This window comes from Kwoniella newhampshirensis, chromosome 4 (genome assembly GCF_039105145.1).
Source record: "Kwoniella newhampshirensis strain CBS 13917 chromosome 4, whole genome shotgun sequence".
Classification (NCBI taxonomy): domain Eukaryota; kingdom Fungi; phylum Basidiomycota; class Tremellomycetes; order Tremellales; family Cryptococcaceae; genus Kwoniella; species Kwoniella newhampshirensis.
In genome coordinates this window covers 1,415,276-1,437,930 of record NC_089958.1, presented here as the reverse complement: position 1 = coordinate 1,437,930, position 22,655 = coordinate 1,415,276, and the positions used below count along the sequence as shown (strand labels likewise).

At 51.1% G+C, this 22,655-nt stretch overlaps 8 protein-coding genes across 8 annotated transcripts; 4 read left to right on the top strand and 4 right to left on the bottom strand.

The window, feature by feature from the left end:
- Positions 1-93: 93 nt before the first annotated feature.
- IAR55_002505 (uncharacterized protein) lies at positions 94-4,251 on the top strand (the record flags this gene model as incomplete). Its single annotated transcript, XM_066945618.1, has 7 exons — positions 94-1,193; positions 1,260-1,992; positions 2,049-2,498; positions 2,587-2,759; positions 2,854-3,022; positions 3,081-3,142; positions 3,204-4,251. The coding sequence occupies 7 exons, from the start codon at positions 94-96 to the stop codon at positions 4,249-4,251; spliced, it is 3,735 nt and encodes a 1,244-aa protein (XP_066804307.1).
- Positions 4,252-4,634: 383 nt separating this feature from the next.
- On the bottom strand, positions 4,635-6,392 carry IAR55_002504 (uncharacterized protein; the record flags this gene model as incomplete). The annotated part of the gene is made up of 9 exons (XM_066945617.1): positions 4,635-4,764; positions 4,845-4,934; positions 5,043-5,100; positions 5,173-5,263; positions 5,414-5,553; positions 5,663-5,707; positions 5,784-5,891; positions 6,034-6,151; positions 6,249-6,392. 9 exons carry the CDS (start codon positions 6,390-6,392, stop codon positions 4,635-4,637), a joined length of 924 nt encoding a protein of 307 aa, XP_066804306.1.
- Positions 6,393-6,923: 531 nt separating this feature from the next.
- On the top strand, positions 6,924-8,069 carry IAR55_002503 (uncharacterized protein; the record flags this gene model as incomplete). Its single annotated transcript, XM_066945616.1, has 6 exons — positions 6,924-6,953; positions 7,027-7,062; positions 7,156-7,279; positions 7,502-7,599; positions 7,751-7,826; positions 7,954-8,069. The coding sequence occupies 6 exons, from the start codon at positions 6,924-6,926 to the stop codon at positions 8,067-8,069; spliced, it is 480 nt and encodes a 159-aa protein (XP_066804305.1).
- Positions 8,070-8,205: 136 nt separating this feature from the next.
- Positions 8,206-12,601, bottom strand: IAR55_002502 (uncharacterized protein; the record flags this gene model as incomplete). Its single annotated transcript, XM_066945615.1, has 14 exons — positions 8,206-8,251; positions 8,322-8,464; positions 8,538-8,607; positions 8,664-8,686; positions 8,745-8,792; positions 8,847-8,861; positions 8,987-9,006; positions 9,064-9,224; positions 9,343-9,527; positions 9,590-9,671; positions 9,725-12,176; positions 12,254-12,325; positions 12,415-12,477; positions 12,580-12,601. 14 exons carry the CDS (start codon positions 12,599-12,601, stop codon positions 8,206-8,208), a joined length of 3,402 nt encoding a protein of 1,133 aa, XP_066804304.1.
- Positions 12,602-12,865: 264 nt separating this feature from the next.
- IAR55_002501 (uncharacterized protein) lies at positions 12,866-13,937 on the top strand (the record flags this gene model as incomplete). Its single annotated transcript, XM_066945614.1, has 3 exons — positions 12,866-13,293; positions 13,377-13,459; positions 13,594-13,937. 3 exons carry the CDS (start codon positions 12,866-12,868, stop codon positions 13,935-13,937), a joined length of 855 nt encoding a protein of 284 aa, XP_066804303.1.
- A 1,672-nt stretch (positions 13,938-15,609) lies between these two features.
- Positions 15,610-17,749, bottom strand: IAR55_002500 (uncharacterized protein; the record flags this gene model as incomplete). The annotated part of the gene is made up of 7 exons (XM_066945613.1): positions 15,610-16,103; positions 16,183-16,234; positions 16,289-16,413; positions 16,476-17,080; positions 17,133-17,197; positions 17,254-17,373; positions 17,429-17,749. The coding sequence occupies 7 exons, from the start codon at positions 17,747-17,749 to the stop codon at positions 15,610-15,612; spliced, it is 1,782 nt and encodes a 593-aa protein (XP_066804302.1).
- Positions 17,750-18,505: 756 nt separating this feature from the next.
- Positions 18,506-20,949, bottom strand: IAR55_002499 (uncharacterized protein; the record flags this gene model as incomplete). Its single annotated transcript, XM_066945612.1, has 13 exons — positions 18,506-18,544; positions 18,613-18,707; positions 18,780-18,894; positions 18,966-19,105; positions 19,171-19,380; positions 19,449-19,578; positions 19,652-19,735; positions 19,785-19,812; positions 19,896-20,001; positions 20,065-20,287; positions 20,349-20,526; positions 20,605-20,774; positions 20,845-20,949. 13 exons carry the CDS (start codon positions 20,947-20,949, stop codon positions 18,506-18,508), a joined length of 1,623 nt encoding a protein of 540 aa, XP_066804301.1.
- A 369-nt stretch (positions 20,950-21,318) lies between these two features.
- On the top strand, positions 21,319-22,601 carry IAR55_002498 (uncharacterized protein; the record flags this gene model as incomplete). Its single annotated transcript, XM_066945611.1, has 3 exons — positions 21,319-21,940; positions 22,139-22,245; positions 22,374-22,601. The coding sequence occupies 3 exons, from the start codon at positions 21,319-21,321 to the stop codon at positions 22,599-22,601; spliced, it is 957 nt and encodes a 318-aa protein (XP_066804300.1).
- Between the last annotated feature and the right edge of the window lie 54 nt (positions 22,602-22,655).

The window sequence follows — 22,655 nt, the reverse complement described above, 5'->3', positions numbered from 1 at the left end:
TCGACCCACTCATGCCTTTCAGCCGGTGCATATCACACCTTCAGTCTCGACGTTCATAGCGGTGACTCCAGCCCAGGTGTCACCTCGGCCAACATGAAATCCCTCTTCTCGCGACTGAAGAGTGGACCCGACAAACAATCGCCCGGACAATCTTCCTCTTCTTCGTCTTCCGCTCGACCTCAATCTTCCCAATCTCACCACAATGACAAAGAGAACGTCCACTCACAGTCTGGTATTCCCGCCAAGAAGAGATCCACCTCGACTTTCGGTTTCAACAAGTCGAGTCGGAATCCACACGGATCCCAATCATTGCGATCGCCCACTCCTATCCTTACTCGACGGTCTGGCGCATCTTCCCCTCCCTCGAATACCATCATACCAATCGGCTCTGGATCTAGACGGCCTCATTCGGTGAACGGACCATTGCCTACACTGACAGTTCATGACGGGGAAGATGCAGGCGCTGGGCCCATTGCTGGGTCATGGGAAGAGGAAATCACCAAAACACGAGCGGTCAGTGCGTCTGAAGGAGGTGTAGGTTTGGGACTGGGAATAGCTGGCACTGGCGCTGCCTACGGTGCGGGGGATAGGAAGAAAGTCACCTTTCGAAGTCCTGCACCAACACCCGCCGTAAGTGTCGTGCTCGACGATGCAGCAGACGTAGGTGATTTGGGTGAGGAATATGAAGAAGGAAATCCCGAAGGAAGAGCATCAAGTCGAGCCAGTAGTAGACCTGCAACTTCCACTTCACCGACCAAGCAATATCCCTCCTCGTCAACATCCGCCCTTCGACCTCTCACTCTCGTCCCTCCTTCTGCCTTTTCTCGGCCATCATCCGCCCAGTCAATGATCTCCTCTCGACCTCGACCTTCATCTCGACAATCTTCCCCCTTTCTCCCTTCCTTTACCCCTCGACCTCCCCAAATACGCAAATCTTCCTTGCCTCCGCTCTCACAACCTTTCTACACTTCTGCGCAATCGAGCGCCCATCCTCAGAGTGCGTCGCCGACGAAAAGCTCCATAATGTGCCCCACACCTTCTGAAGCATCTGGAGCTGCCTCCAATGGACGAAGTTACTTGGCATCACCAAATAGTTGGACCGAGATGGCTGGAGAGGAGCTTGTTGCGAACCTCGGACCGAAGGAAAGGACGAGACAGGAGGTGTTGTGGGAGATTGTGAGCAGCGAAGAGAGGTGAGCTTCATATTCGGTTCCGCATCGAATACTAGGATGTCATCTCACAATCAAGTCGGTCTGTAGATACGTACAAGATCTTATCAGACTCAACGAGACTTTTTGTCGCCAGCTGCTCCCTCCTTCAGCTATATCTCCGCACCTCGAACTATTCGATATAACATCTACCCTAACAAGAGCGTATACAAGATCCCCATCTTCAGCGTCCCCAGCACTTTTAGGAGAATCGCTGGTCAATTTGCCCATAGCAGCAAAATTCGCGTCCACCGGACGACAAGCTAGCACGGACATTCGACATCCGTCCAATAGCTCTGTTAGTACCGCACCGCCTATGACGCCAAACGAGGAGCAAATCATCAAAGGTACAGGTTTACCGTCATCGACCACGGCTCGGATGAATGCGTACAACATACTCACCAACGGAAGACCGTCCGAACCAGATCACAAGTCGAGCTTCTCATTCCTTCAAAAGGGTCGCACGCACAATTCCCTACCCCCGCCTCCCAGGGCAGAGTCCGGTAGCAGACAGTCGTCTTCATCCGGATACCGTACAAGAATGTCATTCCACCCCGGAAGTCTTGGCAACAAGTTACACAAGCAGCATGATGGCTCAAGAAATAGCTCCGGGGCATCAATCCGAGTGAGAGACGTGCAACTTCCGGAGGATCTAGAAAAGGTCTTGACCGTCCTCTCCGGTGGTATCGTGGAGGGACATTCCAAGCTGGCAGCAGCGCTCAGGAGAAGATATGATGATCAGTTTCCCCTAGTGCGAAGTCTCGCGGACGTCTTCACAGCTCATGTAAGCTGGATCTCATTGAACGATCAAAGGACCAAAGCTGACATTGCGAACATCAGTCGAACATCTTGCGCGAATATGCTGACTACGTGCTACACCTCGAGAAGGCCTTGTCACAAGTTGACGAAGCCTTGGCGATTTTCGCCGATCCGGCTCATCCTCATTCCGCCAAACCCGCCAAAAGACTCTCACGTAGAATGGAAGAATCCGAATTAGGTCGACTTGGTCGTGTGCTGCTTTCTCTCGAAGAATTGGCAGCTGAGCGAGGGGAGTCGGGCTTGATCATCTCGCTCTCAAAGCCATTCCAACGCTTACTCAAGTACCCTTTGCTCTTTCAAAACCTTCTGTTCAACACAGACCCATCGTTGAAAGAGTATGAAGCTACTTTAACAATGGTGGATGAGGTGGAGATGATTGTGAGACAGATTGAGGATGAGAAGAGCAGTTCCGAAGAGAGGGAGAACACCAGGGATGTTTGGGCTAGAATAGATGGCTTAGAAATGGACAAGGTGGGTTACTGACGTCTTGCATTATTATCTATTGACTGCGCTGGATATTACATTGGAGGGGTCAGTGATAGCTGACTTGTTTTGTCAGATTCTGATGGCACCGAAGCCGGACCGACTTCTTTTAAGCGAAATGGAACTGCCTATGCCAGACAATGTGGAGCTGAAGGTCCGAAAAGACGCATCCGTCTCCAGGAAGAAGTCGTTGAGAAGATTCAGTGACATGATCAAAGGTCACGGCGGTCACAGCGACCTATGGGTTGTGTGAGCGCTTTGCTTCTTACTACCACTATCTGCGATGACCTTCCTAATCGAGCGTTATTCGTAAGCTCGAAGCTGACGTTGTATTCAAACGCAGACGCTTTTCGGACGTGTCAATACTTTGCGAGAGAATCGGTACGACTCAATTGCCCGTTTCCACTATCCAGAAGTCCAACAGATCCAACTCTTCGTCCGACATGGGGACCAAGGCCAAGCAAGGCAGCGCCAAAAGGAGCTCTGCAGTCCGTGCCAGAAATCTTTACCGGGTGAGTTTGTCGGAGAGGAGTGTGCCTCCCAGCATGAAGCTCACTGTCGCTTTACCAGTTTGTCAAAGTGCATGACTGGCACACTGAGTCCAAAAAAGGTTCCTCGCTCGAAGCAACTGAGTGAGTAGCTTCGACCTATTGCACTCTTACCGAGCGACTGCTAAATGCGTTACACTTGTAGGCCGCCTCGCGCGCACTGGCGGTCGGGACAGACTACTCCTCATTCCCCGCTACGCACCAAATCAGTCCTCCCCTCGATCCCTGGAACACCCCACGCTCCTCTCACCAGGATGCCTGTCAAGAACATGGACGGTCCTCGCAGCTTTAGAGCCTCCTCGGCCACGTCGCGGTTGGGGGACAATGATACCGACTCCCAAGACTCTGACGACTCTGACGACATGTCAGAAATGTCATTCGTATTCAGGGGGTCAGATGAGGTTGAACCAATCGATAAGAAGGTGGCACCCCTATCTCTTAATACTCCTTCAGTAAGCGGTAGCAGGAGTGTTTCTGCCGTGAGCGGTGGACGACTTGGCGTTGGAGATGGTACTACCGCTCCAACCCTACAGAGAAGATCGAGCGGCGGTCATGTGTCTGGCAGCGCGGCCAATGCGAAGTTTGCTCATCGATTACGATCGTCTGCTCTCGATCAGCATCCTCTGAAGAAAGGCACTGGATTGTCAACTAAAACAAGGAGAAGTCTACCACCTGCCATGACTACGGCCCGGCCATTACAAACTCCTTCGATCAAGGCCAATCGACCAGCATGGAATTCAGGCCTTTCGACGACGTCTACTATGAGAACCTCTACGCCCGCTTCTTCGATCCGAGGAGCAAGATCACCACCTCTCCCACCTGCACCTCCTGCTCTGACGAAAAGCGGAGGATCGAGAGAACCCCAGACGGTCAAGAAGAGTCCGAGTACGGATAGTGCAGTGGCAGGCATGTGGAAGGCTTATGGGCAGGGTGAAGGTATAGGATTCTCGCCGTCGTCTTCTTCAGCAGCTATCGCATCAAGGAAGACAGCGACTTCTGCGAAAGCTGCAACACTTGTTACCACCAAGAACGCAAGCACAACAGTAGCCCCTGCATCGACGTCGACTGCGAGGAACGGTATAGGAGGAGCTGTCAAGGCTGGTATGAGGAGCTCGAGAAGTACATCGGGAGTACCACGCGGGGCCGATGTCTCTTCACTGAACAGGAGGAGGGAGCTAGGAGGGAAGATTTGATCTGATTGATGACTCTTTACGACTTTTACGAAATTCATGATCACGCCTCCGTTACGACTTTTTGCAACTTTGCCACCCCTACTCATTGCGGTACATGACATTACGAACTTTGCTTCTCTACCATCTTCTCTTATCTCAATCTGCATATACAGCACATATAGAATTATTAAGAGGATTGCATGACGACGACGACGATGATGATTTGTATTCACAAATTGTACAAAATGGGGTATGCAGATCTGATTGACTATCAGTGCTAGGTATGGGCGAAACACAAAACTGTACACAGACAACACGATACAAGATGTCGACGTGTGATGATGACGGGTAGACGAGGCGTAGAGCGAATTCGATTTTGCAAGTCGACCTGAAGCCATGTCTCGCTATGTTGCATAGGGATGAGCGACGAGTTCGCGATATAGATCTTCCGGGATATCCTTGACTAGCGCGACAGTCACGCCAATGACAGGTCGAGCGTCGAGCGGTGGGAAAGTACGCAAGATCTTCATTGGACTGTGCGAAAGAGATGCAGACATAATTCAGTGTCAGATCTCGGGCGAGGCGGAAGATAGGTGACAGGCGTGTGGACTTACGAGGGGGAGTCCATCAGTTCTTGTCGCATCAAGAGGAGTTGGGCGATCACGCATAGGACGTTAAGATGAAGTCCGAAAGCTAGGAGGAAGCTGTTATTGGTATGGAGCCAACGATCAGCTTCAACTGAGGCGTAAAGTTGAAGAGTGAGTGTCAAAGCCAGAGCGCCTTGATGGGTGACTGGATGGGGCCCTACTCACTCCCAGAGACGGAGGACCTCTTCCAATGGCGGGGTACAAGCGCAAAGTGTCATCACAGCTGACAGAAACCCGGATCAGTATAGGACCATAAAGTGGATGAGGAGGCGAGTACCTCGAACGGTACACTCACAGGGGAAAGCGTATATCTCCGCTTTGAGATTCTTGCTAGCAAGCTTGTCGAAGAGCTCAGGATCAACGATCTCCAGACATCGATCTAGGAGCTGTGGTGGTGTTCAGAGCGAGAGAGTCAGCTATAGCTTCACGAAACAGCTTGTGGAAACAGCCTCATGGCGAATACCAAGAGCGGACAGGAATCGTGGCAGGAAATGTCGAACGCGAAGAACTCGAGCGGACGGTCACGACATGCTCACCTTCAATCCTTCGTGAACGCCTTTTAGCGAAGGTTGGACATATTGCGGACATGCATTCTCGATGAAAGTGGAGAAACAAGTGAATGCTTCCAGCTGGGACGGCATGGCATACAAGAAAGGAGCGGAGAGAACGTTCATGCCTAGCAATAAAATGTAAAAGGTCATTCTATGCGTCCGGCTCAGTAAAGGACTGTAGTGCCCGATATAGATCTTCGAACTGTGCCATTGTCGAAAGCAAATTAGACATACCTTGAACATATTTGAAGGGTTGTCCTTCGTTCTCTGTCTCGCCAGCTTCATGAACGCCTAACATCAGCGGCATTTCAAGCGAACTCACCGACGTAATAACGAAGTCAGGCAGCAGACGTACATGTGATCTTCCATACGAAAGCTTCGAGTAGTCTGATCAACATGTCTTCTTTCACTTTGCCCTTGAATTGAGTGTCCGTGGCCAGCGTTCGGAACGTATCATTCTTGACTGCGGAAAATGTGATGACAAATGATCAAGTTGATCAGCACAATGGTCCTAGATCTCCGCTACATCCCGCAAACGCGCATCTCTCGAAAGAGGCTTCGAAACAATCAAGGTATCGAGAGCTAGATGCGCAACACCGACTCACTCTTGTGACTATCCGAAGAAGGACCCATCCCCACCCATCTCAGATAATCTTCCGAGTACAGCGTATCGATCTTGAGCATCAATTTCCATATCCTAGGTCGCAGAGGCGGTCTACCAGTCTGCACCAAAGAGGAACTGTCAGCTGTGTTTGCGGGAAATCAAGCTGGAAAGCCGTAGACCCATCTTGTGACCCCGAGACTAGCGAGTGACACTGACAATCTCTGGTATACCCTCTGTCAGGACCACCCTTCTTATTCGTTTTAGACCATCCGAAATCTCGGAGCTCGAACGATACCGACTCGATGTAGAGGGGTTGAGCAAGGAAGAGAGGTTGTCGTAGATCTCGGATTGTGAGGGCATCGCGGCGGGCACTTGGTTCTTACGAAGGCTCGTGCGCCCGTTCGCAGGATGTATAGTATATGGAGGGTGGTCGGTGAAGCTGATGTCGCGCAAATGTCACACGCTGAAAGTACTTGGGCACACCGACGTTGACTATCGGGGGACTGAGTGGTTCTTGTGATGATGGATATGGTATCGGACAGTTACATTTGTTGACACGAAGAGAGGAACGGACGGAACCAAATGACGAGGGAAAGCAAAAGTCCCGAGTCGCGGCGTCTAAACGGGTTTGACCACACCACAACTCCTTCGACTTCTCTTCATCTTTCTTCCGACAAGCTCATGCAGGTGAGTACAGCTGACCCGCCCCACTATCCCGCTTCATATGGTCACCTTGTCGTTCTGCTATTGTCATGCATCTTAGTGCGTCGACGAAGGACATGCAGCTGACCACCACACCACCTAGCCCATGCTCGCGCCGTCTCTGTAACAGGGTAGGAATGTCCCGCCCGTCTGATACCACCTCAACACCTATCGGCTCATCTGCCAGCGATGATCAACGAAGAGCTATCCACTGACATGGTGAGTGCAGTCCTTGGTGCTTTCTCGCCTTGAATGGTGTTTACTAAAGCTCAAGATGGCTGTTGCCATATAGGACAGGATCACTCAGTTACAGGATGCCATCCTAGATGTGGGTGTTGTTCATTCGAGCATCCGACTCAGCTTCCAGCTCCCCTCACTAGAAGAAAGAGCACAAACGCTGACAATCTGCCAAACAATACAGCTCCTCACAATCACCTCGACTTCTATCGATTATATCACCAAAAAGACAAATTTCGAACAGACCTCCAAAGCCATACCAACGACATTACAAGCTGCGAACGGCCCGAGCAGAGCAGAGTATCAAGGTGAGTCTTCAATCATCCGAGCGCATGGAGATCATCAAGGGCATGGAGGAGGATGGAGCGTTCGGCTCCCTGGAGGGCGATGACATCATATGTCGTCGGCATGTCAATGATCTGCCAGCGAGGATTGTAGCGCGCGTGCACGGAGGGAGCGACTGGGAGCGACGAAGACGAAGGAAGCGCAGAATGGAAAATGACACGCGCTGACCCATCCCACCATTTCAGCTGCCATCGAGACGTTCGTAGCAGACATCATCCGACGATCTAAAGACGTTGAAACGCTCGCAAAAGCCTTACCAAAGAAAGACGACAGTTCAATAAGGGTGAGTGTCAAGCCCCGCTCTCGTTCGACCTTCAATGGCCGCGGCTTCGCGTTGTCGACCATCCTCTCGCCGAATCTGCATTCTCAATTTGTGCTTCTATAATCCTGCCGCTGAGCTGATGTTACCCATTTTTTTTTACCCTCCAATTTAGGCTCAACGCCTGTCCGAGCTTCAGGACGAGATCAAAATAGCTAATGAAGAGTACAAATCGGCTCTAGCGCAATCAGGTGCGTGTCTGCTCCTCCTCCCTGTTGTACTCCTTGGTCCGGTCACTTCTTACATCCACGTCAACTCAAGCCTGTTCGATCGCGGTTCCGCCTCCATTTCATACGCACTGACTGACACTGTCTTCAGAGAGACTGCTCCGAGAGTTACAGGACGCATTAGATCAAACACTTGGCGAAACGACCGCCGAACAGAATACCATCGATTCAAGTAAGATCGAAGCAGACCATGAAGAAGAGATATGACCGCTGCATTGGCGAATCACATAGATGTATAGATATTGTATCCAAGCATCTCCATCTGCAAATACCCATGACAAAACGTTATTATTACAATACAGGTTAATCTCGAAGGGCTTGCCCAAGATATTCGATGCATCTCTCAATCGCCATAGTTGAACATCCTCCCATCACATCTTGCAGTCCCGCTAACAGGCGTCAGTCGATACGAGATCAGCTCTACCTAGGAATCCGTGACAACCCCACACCGTCACTCACCACATGCATTGATCTTTCGCAGCCACTTTACTTTTGGTCTTATTTGTGATATGGGCAGATGCTGAAGTTTTCGAATTCTTCTTCTTACCCCTTCGCCCGGTGGACTTGACATCAGGCGAAGGCAGGGGAGGGTCTTCCTCATCCTGCAATCGCAAGTGTATTTATTCAACGATCAGCTACCTAGATTCAGAGTCCTGAGCGGGCAAGGTAGCTCACAGGCAACCCCTTGTAACTGATACAGAGCTCTTCTCCGTATCGTATGGGTCTTCGTGCAAAAATGACCAGGCTACCAACATGCAATCATCAGCGTCCGCGCAGCCTTCGATGACAACCAAACCTCACATAGGTCGCTCAGGATGGAAGTCCTGTGGAAATCCGCTAGCGTCAGCTGATATTCGATCAATAATTCGCAGTGGTGCTCACCTTCACGTATGCCTGAGTGATAGCAAGATTTGGGTCACAGGAGTGATTCTGTAAGGCGGTCTGGTCAGCATGGGTTCGATGTACGTAGCGTCGTCAACGCACGAAATATCGAGTGAACTGCGTCAAGGCTTGTCAACGAAATGCCCAAGCGACCTCGTCAAATATACTCACATTCTGAACGCGAAGAGGAAGATGCATCGCCTGTGATTAGCGGCGTGCAAATATATTGTCAAGCAACTCACCCCATAATGAAAAGCGTCGACTGGCCAGCTTGTCAGCGCCGTCTTTCACATTGACATTTGGAGAAAGGATGACTCACCACTATATGCGGAATAGACATATGAGGTGTCATTGAAGTCCTCAGCTGCTATTCTGGCTCGCTCGGCGCAAGTCGCTGCCAATTCAGCTGCTCGGCCATCAATTTTGTCCAAGCCTTCCGGTGGATTGGCGATCTGCCAACCATCGCAGTCGAAGAGATACCTATGGCCCACGTCTAGTCAGCATAGCCGCTCGGTGAGCGTATGAGAGCACGAGAGTAACAGAAGTCGGCTGTATGTTAGAAGATATGGACGTAGACTCGTGTTCATAGTCCACTCACGTTCTGCCCAGCTTAGCATAGTTCATCCCTCTGATTTCACTCTCCTGCTCTGTGATCATCTCACCCGCATAAACACCTATGAAGGTACCAGAGGGTATCGGTGCGCGAGCCCTGACTCCCCATCCCTTGAATCGAGTTTTGAAGAGCTCAATCTTAGTTTCCTTACTTCGACCTCGTTGGATGACCTTGATGCGACGAATACACGTCAGCTTTCATCATCGACGGGTCGGGGGCTAAGCTAGCTCACTCTGTTCATACATTCCGGAGGACAGCCACAGGTCTCGCTACATTCCCACACTGATACAGATGTCTCTTTGATGTGTCCTTGACTGTTCTCACAGATGAGCAACTGTCACTCTCCTGAGACTTCGACCAGACTTACTTGTCATACGCAAAGCCGTCCATGCCGAGGTTGCAGAAATAAGCTTCTTGTCTCTTGACACAGCTGCAATATCCCAACTTCGGATCACACGGTCCATCACAACTGCAACCAAGACTCAACTCTGGATCCGGAACATCGGGATTGTACAGCATATCATTCGAATACTGAAATTCAAAGTCCGGCGGAGCGCCTTCTGAGTCAACATCGTTGACCACCTTGATCTCATCCGCTTGAGGCTCGTCGCGGGATGTGCTCTGTGCCATGTAAGCCTCGAAAACTGCTCGATGGAGAGATGGATTGTTGGTCAAATTTGGTCGTCTTCTGTTCCACTCGTCTATCAGCTTTGTGTCGAGTATCCTGTTGGCATATCCTGTCCTTTCTGGAAGTCGAGGAGGATCAGGGTAGCCAAAATCTTGGTAATGCGTGACCACCTCGCCATTGAGTTGCTCGCTTGATGACGAAGAAGAGCTGTCCACTGCCGGTTGATTGCGGAATGAATACGCTTTGTGAACGGTAAAGCCATCGTATTCCACCAGATCCGCACCGTTCGACGGCCCACTAGAAGGCGGACTATCAAGGCCCTGATCGAGGATGTCCTCAACTTCCGACTCGCCCCCCATCTCAACCAAGCGACGCCAGAGCCGGCGAGATCGAGTAGGTATGATCACCTCTACGGATGGTGATTTTTGTTTCGATTGCGATCCTTCTGAAGATGAAAAGGACATAATTCGTGGTCTTGAATCAGATTTGGACACTGCGTTACTTTTGATGGCAAGGAGTGCTTGGTCTCGTGATAAGACCTCCTTGAGGGAGCGCTCCGAAATGCGATTCGAGGATCGTCTCGAGGTTGCACCAAATGTTTTTCCGTCGATCATGGTGATCTCTTCTATGGACGGTGCAGTACTCGCTCGACTGGAGATCAGCTCCACATCGGGAGCATCAATGTCGACTTCGTCAACTCCAGCCCGTACAGTCTCTATCTCCTCTTCGAGCCTCGCTTCACCGTCATTGCTGGTCAGGTCGGCTAGATCGTCGTCCGACACATCGACGTCGATAGGGTAGTACGGATCCACACCCGGTAATGACGCGGCTTCAGCAAGGTTGGTTTTCAAGGGAAGTATCGGTTTGGTATCTACTTCAGTCGTCGATGCAAACGCGGGCCCACCGGAAGCTGAAACTTCACCATTGTGATGTGACAATGCGCCGGCAATCGGCTCAACGTTCGGTATAGTTTCCACGACTTGCGATTCTTGCGACTGCGGTGGTGGTGGCGATATGGCGCCTTGCGGGTAGCTTTGTTCTTCCGCTGGCGAAGGAAATGATGAATCGGTAGATGGCTGTTCCGGCATGATTTCTGGACCGTCCGTACCAAAGATACCGGGCAATGGGATAAGATCCTGCTCTCCGACCGTCACCTCACTCTCCTGAATTTCCATTGGCTCAGCCGCATCCCCTATCCTTGATGGTGCGGCTTCCGCTTGTGGGTCCGCCAGAGACTCAACAGCTCCCGCGAAGCGTCCAGCCTCTAGATCGGCATCCGTCACCCACTTTGGTCCCCTCTGCTTCTTCGGCGAGGAGTTTCGTTGTTCAGAGATCGAGCCAGCTGCGTTAATTGCAGCGACCACACTGGCCTGATCTCTCGTTGCAACCGCGTGTGTCTCCTTGGCATTCCCCTTTCGTCTCTTTGAAGCGGACGTGGGTGAGTCTTCTCGACTCGGAGACGAAGTCGCTTCCATCGCTCGTTTGAGACTGGGTGGGGGAACGAATGGAACAGGATGCAGCCATGAGCCATCAGGTTCAGGAGGTAGTGGCGAAGCATCTCGAGGTGGAGAAGGAACATATGGGACGGGGTTGAGCCATGATCCCGCTGCTGGTGAAGGAGGGGCAGGAGACGCTTGACGTAGGGATGGTAAAGGCTCCAAAGGTGAGGACGGTACCAGTGGCGGATCATCGGGAGGTGGTGACATTTGAATTAGTAGAGAGGCTTCGCGTGTAGGAGGAACATAAGGAGCTGGGTTAGCCCATGTTCCTGAAGGTGCAATCGAGATGTTTGGTTCCAGTTCGACATTTCTGATATCCGTCTGTAGATTCGCAGCTTCTTGCGGGTCCTCGACTTGGTCTGTATCATCTTGCATCAATTCACTGGGCCCAGTCGTGGGTAGTACCACTTCTCCAGGAGGCTGATACACCTGCGGGTTCCCCCAACTACCCACAGCGGCATCTGGCTCCTTTTTGGGTGTTGTAGTCGATAAGTTAGATGGGCCAGCGATGGAAGATGGACCTGGACCATGTGGAGTTTCGTCTCCGACATCGATAGCGTCGGGAAGATCGGCCATGGATATCCTTCTAGAACTCCTGGAGATGGGTCGTCGTCGCTTGGTCGGACTGCGATTACGAGATGAGGCATGGACATCGTCCCCTGAGTCTGATAAGGTCAAGTCGACTACCTTACCTGTGAGGACGAGTCAGAACACTCCGCATATGCTTGAAGAGTACCCTTGACATATCTGGCGAAGGGGAGGCACTCACCCCTTTCAGAACGTAAGGAACTTGTTCGTCGCGATATTTTACTGGCACTATTGTTGTTTTTGGGCCCAGAAGCTAACGATTGAAATTCAGTACAAGAGCCTTTCAGCAAAGTAGCGTGACCACACTACTCCTTGTCCAAAGGCAAGTCAAGAGACACTCACGACCAGCTTTTGGAGCGTCTTCATCTGAAGAATCAAGTACGACAGGAACTTCCACCTTTCCTCCTAACCAATAGAGAACGACATGTCAGAAAACGCGTCGGAACATTGTTTTGTTCGGCAAATGGGCGAGATGGATCGCGAGATAGAGATTGACCTAACGCTTACCTCCTCTTTGAGAAGCGGACATGCTTCCCTCTCGGGTGTCCCGACAAGAACGGGCCTGAGGACGCAGAGATACAAGGTGTGGGACGGTACGACAGAGATGCGATGGGAAAGATGAGGCTGAGAAAGAAGGCGTTGCGTCGAGAAAGCGGAGCAGACCGAAATGCAGCGAGTGAACAGGAATTGGTTGACTTGTGTTTTCGCTGAGTTATTCTGTCTTCTCGTCAATCTTCGTTCATCCATCATTCATCCCAACGTTTCATCCCAAGATCCGACAAGACTGAACGGGATGACTGGCAAGCAATCTCCGTCCAAGTCGAACAAGGTCGATGTCAAGGTGAACAAGGGCAAACCGCAAAATCAAGCTGGAAAACAACCTCAGATCCAGCAAAAATCCCAACAGCTACCCGTGATACCCAACAAAGACTTTCTCCACCGAATCAACTACTCCTATCAAGCCGCTATCTTCCTCCAAAATCTTGGCGAGGTATCGGGTTCGGGGTCCAAGACGAAGACTGAACCCCAAACAACTCGGAATAAGTCGACGGAGGTTCGAGTGAAGATTGATAGAAAGGGAAAAAATAAAGCCGTCGAGGTTGATGTCGACGGCGGAAGTGTCAATGCGGGGGATGAAGAACGGGCAAGAGCGTTTAGACGATTAGCAAGGACGGGGATGAAGGATATGAGAGGAATGAGTGTACATAATCAGTTGAAGCTGTGAGTGGGTTTTCATTTCTGGACCCGATGATACGAAGATCGACGAAATATGGTCACTGAACTCGGTTTTCGTCAACTGCCAGCGACCCTTCACTGAAAAGATCGATATGTGCAACATGCTCAGCGGTACTCATACCAGGCTTGAGTTCTAGAATACGGAATCGACGTAAGTCCTCATCTTTGCTCGCTGTACCAATTTTGAGAAGTAGCCACCATGATCTCCGCCAAACATCCTCTATTGCTGCTCTGGTCTTGTCCTCATTCAAACCGACACTGACGCCCCTTTGTTCCTCTCCTCAGCTTCCAGGAATACGATTAACAAATCCAATACTACCTGTCTGACATGTCTCACGACACTGTCCATCCCTACTCCTCCAATTGCGACCCTCAGTCGTTCGGAACACGGCCTGGATGGACCTATACGATCCGCGAAGCGGAAGAAAGCGATGAAGAGGGGTAAAATCGCCTTTCATAACGTTGAGAAAGGCGAGATTGGACTTTCGGCAGATGATGGTCCGGTGGTGAGACAAGGGGAGAAGAGTCATGTTATGTGGAAAGGGGACGAGAAGGTGGTTGGATGGGGAGTCATGTCGACTTTGGTTGGGAGTACAGCAGGTGATGAGAATACGACACCTCCAGAGTAGAATATTGGGAGTGAACGAGATGTTCAGCGAATATGTCAACGATGGCAGCGTGCCACGATGTCCTGTCCTTTGGACTGGATATTCAACGTGTGCATTGTGAATGAGAGGATTTCCATTTCATGTCCATGTCCATGTCCCGTAATCTACCCAATGACAGTACTAACAGCTGACGACGCCCGATATCAACGACGTGTCCCAAATCCACAGACATCTCAATGACCTACCTTCAGCAGCTGATACTACCGAATTATGAGAACGACGTCCATGCCCCGGCGCCATACTCCACCCTACATACACTCCTGCTTACAAGTCCAGCTCCCACAAGGACACAAGAGACAACCCAGTCCATAACCACAACAGAAATATCGATTCCACCAAGCTGGTCGACCGTTGTGGCTCGCGTCGCCGGGATACCACTCCTCATATAGGGTATTGGTGGTGGCGTCTCTGTGGGGAGGACTGCTGTGAATGGGACGGTGCGAGGTCAATATTGGATCTTGCACACAAGAAGGGAAGGCATCGCAAAGAGGTTCGATGGTAGATGGAGCATTGTGGGGTATCTGTGACTTTGCATTCGATCGTCGATCGTTGAACAACACGACACGGAGTACAAGAGCGTTGCTGTCATCGAAAGGCGAGAGAACAGTGAGGGTGGGGTGGGGTGGGGTGGGGTGGGGTGGGGTGGGGTGAGACGGTGGAAAATCCAAGATCTCCACATGCGCTACTCACCCTTCAACAGCAGTATCACTGGAAGCCCCCGATCCCCGCATATGAGGTGAAGTCCTTTCTGCCCTCATGCCCTTGTGGTGCACAGGTGAAGTGGCGACGTATCCGGACTGCGGTGCACTTCTATTCCGTCCAAAAGGGCAAGTATCAGTCTCGTCTGCTCATGTCTCCGTACGAGAGAGATAGATGACTCAGACATCTAAACAGAAGGGTTGTTTGTCTGGGTTCAGAAGTGCCGGAGGGGGGGGCCGGAGGGAATTTGAGGGATGTATATATATATATATATATATAAGTACTCACGGTTCGGTGGTGATGTTCGTGTTGCTCATCTTGCTGATCTGGCCTAGTTATCTGTTAGGGCAAAATGGTGGATCGGAAGGCGAAGATGTACTGTACTGTACTGTACAGCATGACCGACTTGGTGGTAGGGGGTTTGCATTCTGGACCAAGTGTCTCACGGCCGCTACTGACCATGGGTATCCCATCGACTCATACCGCCATATCTCAAACCGTATCCGATCCTGGAGGGTCGCTCACCAAAGGAGTGTACAGAAAGGATCGACAACGAGAGGCCTGAGGCACTCGTCTTGTTCAGACGTATACTGTATCTGCCACTGCCCCGTCGTAGGTACAAGAGCAAAGTTGGATCTGAGGAGAAACATGAGTAGCTAGCTAGTCTATCCCTCCTCGGGTAACTCAAGTTAGATGAGAACATCTAGCTCAGCACTTGCAGATCGTGAGGGGAGTTCACCAACTCCTGTCCTGCGCAAAGCCACATACACCATCACTTAGTTGTCACAGAGGCATGCATTTTTCCACGATGACGAGTTCGGTGGTTTCATGCATGCGGAGAAGTCTGTTCGCTTCTGTCTATGTTGCGAACCATAAATACAATAAATGTCTCCTTGAGTCCTGATCCTGGCAATCGTTTCGATCAGATCCCATCTTACACCTTAGGTCGTCTGTAGCCCTTTCTCCACCACGCCGCCAACGACTCCCTCTTCCAGAAGCCGATGCCACACAAGATCAGAAGCACACCTAGGATGACACCGATAGCGATACCTGCTTTCGCTCCGGCGGACAGACCACCGCCGCCGCCGCCACACGGTAATGCTGCGTCGCAGGGTGGGTCTGTCGGTATTGAATATGTGCCAGCTTGGACATCGACATAGTGCGGATCGGCAGTATTGTTGAGTAATTGCATTGATGCGAGAGTCGGGATCATAGCATTGTAATCCAATGCTACTTCGGTCTGCACCCAGTCGTCTCGCCAATCCCAAAATCGATCGTCGGACAGGGGTCCACCAACGACCGCACCGTATAGGACATGAGCTTCGGTCTGAGGGGAGGTTCGAATAGCTTGAATGTTGTCACCACCCGATGCAGGAGCACTGTGAGGGTTTTGAGGTGAGTTGGGATGTTGACCGACAATGTATGGCACTGAACCCAGTGGAATATTAGCAATCCTTCGTTACCATCCATATAGCTGATGGCGATAGGGCCAGAAGAAAGCCCTCACCATTCATCGGGTTGTCGCCCATCAGATAGCTCAATTGCCCATGGGCGAAGTTCTAGATCAAACCCGTGTCAACTGGATACGGTACCATGCCCAAGCTTGAGCTCACGTTGTAGGACTCCGTCTTGCTTGAGCTCGATGCCAGCGGTGCATACTTGAACATGAGCATTGTAATTGCCACAGCGGGATTGAGCGATGCTTCGTCCGAGTCACCCTCGAAGTATAGGAGTCCTCCTGAGGTGTGGTCGTCAGCCGCAGAGTTCTATTCTTCGAAGTCGATCGAGTATCCTGCTCACCTCTCGTCAGATAACCACGCCTGAGATTCCCATTAACAATCCTATCAAAGTACGTCTCGACCTCTGTCTGCCATCCGGTAAGGTTGGTGCTCAAGCCTGCGCCGACCGCCAATCCAGGTCTAGCCGTAGCCAATTCTGCAAACATGACATAGATCGCTGGGATAGCGGAATCCCAGTTCCAGACTTCCTGAGAACCTGATAACCTATATTGCGTGTAATAACTGTAGGCGTCTGCGTAGTAGCTCGAATCGTTCGTGGCGAGAGCAAGAGCCAAAGCCGAGAGACACAAGTCATCGTTCCAATTGGATGATGCGTACGCTGCGACCGACTCGCCCAGTGTTTCGTAGTACGTCTGACGAGGAGAGGTTGTGTTGGCAGTAGCGTAGAGAGCTCGAGCATGAGAGAGAAGGGTAGCGGCGTAGTTCGCATCGGCGATTGAGGAGGGTGGCGCGGAAGATGAAGTGGTGTTGTAAGATATTGAAGGGGTGTATAATAATGAACCGAGGGAAAACGCAGTAGCAGCGGAAGCCCACGCGTCCGTTCCAGGGGAAGATGAGTTGACAGGATAACCAGGTCGAGGTGTAGGGATGTTTTCATCGCCGCCCCTTTGGGTGTGTCAGCAGTTGCAGCACACTCCGGTGGTCATGTACCGCTCACCAATAAGCGTTGTCTACTTCACCTGAGCCGACTTGAACGAAGAGGACGTCATTGGATGGATGAGCCTGAAAGCGTATCAACACCATTCCACCTGGAGTTGTAGATGACACGCTTTGCTCACCTTGATCAGCCAGTCGAAACCCCATCGCAGTGTTCCATCGAGGTATGCTGTTTGTTGAGCAAGATCGTAGCCACCTCCATGTGTCAAAGCTCCCCAAGACAGAGCAGAGAGTGTGAAGGTCTACCCTCCATAGGTCAGCTGGTGTCCGACACCACAAAGAGGGATCACAACACACCATTGGGAAAGTCGCTTTGATATAATCCCCCGCATCATACCATCCCCCTGTCAGATCCAGATTCCAATCACTCCCATCGTTCAGAGCACTATCATTCCTCCACGACACTCTGTTTCCATAAGTGCCTTGATCCAGTCTTCCCGACCGTTGTGCGTCGTAAAAGTAGAGCGAGTTGCCCAAGACGGCGGACCATTGTGTGTTTGGGGAGGAAGTGGAAGATGCGAGGCCGGCTGTTGCGGACGGTGGTGAATATGTGGGCGAAGGGGTGAGCTGAGCGAGAGTGGTTGTGGAAAGAACGAGCAGGGGGATGAAGAACGACATGTCGCGGAGGGGAAGACGGTGTGATGAGATGTTATCGAGTGTTGAGAGGAGACCAAGGCATGTATATGGATCAGCGTTTTTGATGGTTGTATTAGGTTCACAAATGTTCGTTCGAGGTCGAAGATGGAACAGAGAGCAATCCTTTTGAGAGGAAGGCGAGAGAGAGAGAGGAGAGTTTTCTGAAAGGATCCGTGTCTTATCGCAGAGGAGTCCGCTACAACATCATGTCGTGAGCGGGAAATGTAACGATGATAGATATGTATATTGCACAGCACAGCACACTTCATGTCGCTTCGTTTTATATTCCATCCGTCGACGACGTCGTTTCCCCCCCCCCTCAAAACGCTGCGTAAATTACGAGAGCGAGGTCACAGAAATTGGGATCAGTAGTCCGAGTGATGTGCGGGAACAGTTTGCCACGAGACAGGGGACAGATCGTGCCTGATTCTGCTCTTCGACATCTTGGCTGCTCTTACGTCACCTGGCAATGTGGCACATGACTTTTCACAACGCAGCAGGCGGCAGCCGGGGTGATGGTGTCGTCGTGTTTCGGAATATCATGGTGGATACAAAATGTGAGATCATACAGGATCATCTTGAGACGACAGCAATGGATCATCTAATGCGAGCAGTGTTGATACTTTGTCGAGTAGTGCACCGTTCGCTCTCACTTGACGCGTCTCTCATTATCAGATCATCCATCAGGTAACGATGTCCACTTTATTGCCATAGAGAGGATTCAGAGATACTCCTCGACTATCGCCATAAGATATCCATCAGACTCTTGGGGCAAGACTGGGGATTTCAACCGTCAGTAGAGCTCCCTCACTCATTGCAGGTGTCTCAAGGGGAGCAGAATTCACCTTGACTTCCAACGCGCGCGTTATCAATGCCGCGTCATCTGGCAGTAGTCGATCCACCCCCGCTTCCAGGTGGACGAGTCTCATTTGCACTCCAGCTGAGACGAGAGACGAGATTTCATCAAATCAAATGAACTGCTGACACACATGATTTATGACATCCGACCTACCTGGCAGCCTGGACGGTTCTTTCAGTCGCAGCATGATCTCGAAAAGCGGAAATGCGTTCAAGGCATTGATGATGTGTCCAAACAGCATCTGCATGGCGACAGAGAACGATCGAATCTAGTGCGCAATCAAATCAGCATCAATCCGCCTGCAACACAACGCGAAAGACGTCGAGATCGTTGACTCACAAGACCGAAAAGTGCCGCATAGGTAAGGACAGTAGGAAAGAGGAATGCAGAGACTGTGAAGAGTAGCGTTCCCAGGAAAAGCTGATCCACATCATACTCGTACGAGTCGGTACGTTGTCGAAGCACGTTCCATCGTTTTCCTGTGACCAAGTCAGATTACGGCTAGGAGGATAGCCGACTTGAGCTGGAAAGCAAATAAGCTTACCTCGGAAAAGATTCCACAATCCACCAAGACTTGAGGCCTGCCATTGATAGACCAAGCTCATGACCCGGTAACAAGCGTACAGATGCAGAGTGACAAGCGACAGAAGATCACGTAACACGGAGAGGGACAGGGCAAGACCGCCGAGAGATGAAGCTGCTAGAATGATCAACAGTCTCGGAGCGATATCATGTAACACAGAAGTGATAATGTCTGAAAGTCAAGGATCGGCCAATCCATGAGTAATAGTAAAATCAGCCGTATGGTGTGAGCTAACTCACCTCCCCAACTCTGAATGAACCCTCCCAGCGATGAGCAGAAGAATTGGCTTAGAGGTGTATTCAGTTTCAACCCCACAGGCCAATCATTCAGCCATCTTAGAGCAAGTATTGGTGTCTCCACGAGATAAGTCTGCGCCGTTCAAAATTCAGTATGTTCTCCAATGATGATGCGAGAACTGTAGACGCAACAATCAAGCACTCACGGAATACAGGCCAGCGATGGGGACCAAGAGCGGGACCGCTTGAAGGATAACGATCCTGGTCCAGTAACCTAAGATCAGGTCGTTCTGTGTTCGGTGAGCACCGTACATTTCTCATATAAGCGCGACTACTCACGGCGACAAGCCAGACAGTGTTCCAAAACCTGGTTTGACCAGCACGTTAGCCCATGAGCCACGATCGAAGAGGACGACTGATATGAGATTGTCTAATCAGGTCGTTACTCACTGCATATAGCGCTCAGACCTCTTCTCGATCGCAATGTTCATTCGAGTTCCCCTAAACTGTTCAGGTCCATCTAGCGCTTGTTGAAGACGAAGACAGATCTGCTCGACTATGACCAAAGGAGCGTGAGCTCGACCCTGTGATTCGGTTCAGTGCCATCCGGCAAGCTCACCCGTACAACTAAGTCCTCGAAGGGGCGGTAAGCGAAGAACGGGCCGAGATGCTGCATTGATGAATGCCTGTGACCAGAGTCGGACCGGGAGCAACGCCATGGCAACTAGAGATAATGGTGATATCCTCGGCATGGCTGTCGATCCGCGCGGCCTGACCCATTTGCTCTCTGGAGAGTGATGCAACTGATCCAGCTTGCTCTGAGCCAGTTTGGACCTGTTGATCTTTCCAGAATACCTTTTCAGCCGCAGCTCAACTTCATCGCGTGGCGGCGGAATGGCTCACAAGGTTTATGATCCTTTCGAGAGTCTTATCTCCTCCCCTCCTACCAGCTCCGATTGAGTACACATCTTGCTGAGCCAAATCGCTCCTCGCCATCCGTGCTTTATCGGTCGCGCCGAGTGTGAGGAATCTCAATCGCCCTGGATCCGGCGGTATGTACAGCATCAACTCGATGTCGACGCTGTCGAGTTGATCGAAAGGTGGAGATAACGAGAATCAGCTAGAGGGTGAGAGAGAGGGTTTCGAAATGGCAACTCACGAGCAAGCGAAAGGTACGCCCTTCGTGCCCAGCCAGAATGTGATCTCATTCGGATCAGATTCGGCTGATATTTCGGTATGTCTTGGTGCCCGTGCTCGGCCAAGTGTCGTCAGAGGGGTCGTTCCATGCTCCTCGATGGGTTTGGCGTCCTGGACGAGTTTATTTGCCATCTACGCGTTTTGTATGTCAGCTTTGATACTCGACACAACCTCTGTGGACAAAGAGGAGTCAACGACTCACCCATTCCTCCACTATCCCCACGACACAAAGGGTATCTTCTATCCTCCAGCCTGCGACCACACCTTCATCTTTTGTCAAACCTGCTGTTGGCCAGAAGACTCGCATACTGGCACCATGCGTGCGGTGTCAAACGCAGAAGGAGGAGGACAAACGGCGTACATAATCAATGTCTGTTATTTGTTGTTGCAGCTGGAATGGGTTGTTGTGGATGGAGCCCCAGACTCATCAAGATTTCGCTTTCGTCGATGTTGACGAGTGAATGAATTGAGCAATTCAGCTTACAGGCAGTTATCTCTATCGAACGGCACACCTCTTCTTTCTGCGCTCGTTGCATTTCAGCAAAGGGATGTGCGGGTCGTGATCCGCCGCCGATTGATGAAGCATCGTCTCACTTCTCCGGTCCGGTGACTCCCCTACCAGATTACTTCCCTCGCACTACCACCGCTTTGCCCTTCCGCCCACCTCATCTCAAAAATGTCCGAGGACGATATCATCCACGCTCAGCTCTCAACCCTTCAACTCCTGATATCGATGTATCCACTCACTTCCGAGCTCCTCCTCTCCTCTTCCACGGCCTCGTACCTCGATGTTCCCACGTCATCACCTCCATCTGCCTTGGAAGCAGACCTACATCTCCCAGTAGACGAATCCACAAATACAAATACAGAAGAAGAGAACATGCATCTCCACCTTGTCTTGTCTCTCTCACACAAAGATGCTGGAGTCTTCAAGGGGGCGCAAAGGGAGAGTGAGAGTGATACGATATCGATTCGACCTAAACAACCTCCGTGGGTATCGAACTCGCATTATTCGGATCTCATCAACTCTCTACCCTCACGAAAAGACGATATGGAAGGAAGTGAATATATCTTGATGACAATCGAGCATGTGCGACAAGCACTTCAGGCCCTCTTACCCTCCTCTTCCAGTCACAAGTCACCTACGGATGGGACAGATGATGAAGGAGGCAATCAGGAGGTATCGCTGCCAGAGGAAAGAGTATGGTATTGGTTCCCTTCGCTCTCGTCAAAGGAGAAGAGGGATGATCTGGTGAGCTTCGCGGAGGAAGTGGGATTGACCGGGTTCGTTCTTGCTGGTGAGTGTCGTTTCTACGCGACGAAGGGTGTATCTTGGGGGAGTGAGTTTCTGCGGAGCACGGCAAGGAAAGGACAAAGGCATGAGAGCGAGGTGTAGGCTGAGCGGGAAGATCGGGAATGGGGCAGATGCCTCCGAAAATCACACCGCTCGCGATCGAGATAGGACGCTGATAATTGGATTTCGGTTCTCACCAAAGGCAAGCCGGGACTGTTATGCGTAGAAGGATACGGTCCGACAATAGATCGGTATATGGCTCGAATCAAGAGTGAATCATGGTCTGACATCCCCCCCTTCCAGAAGAAGGTGAGTGGTGTGACTGGGACTGGACTGTATCGTGTGTAGAAGACGCCGCTCTCATGATCTTGTCGACGTCGACGTCGAACTCGTATCGTCTTCGTATATTGACTGATGAATACGTTGATATATAACAGGTGACGGAACGACTCCGGAAACCAATCCCTCCGCCACCCCCTTCGCCCCCTTCGTCATCCGCCGAGCGCACGACAAATCGTGCATTCTCAACGATGAAGGAGATCACACATCTGATACCCAAATACGGTCAATATAATCATAGAGGTGAGATGGGAGAGGTGCGACGGTTGATGGAAGAGTGGGGTGTGGGCGACGATTTTGGCGCGGTCGTCTTGAACAATTCATAGTTCATAGAATGGTATCGTACCTGTTCGAGACGTAGCTGGAAAGGGTGGTGGCAT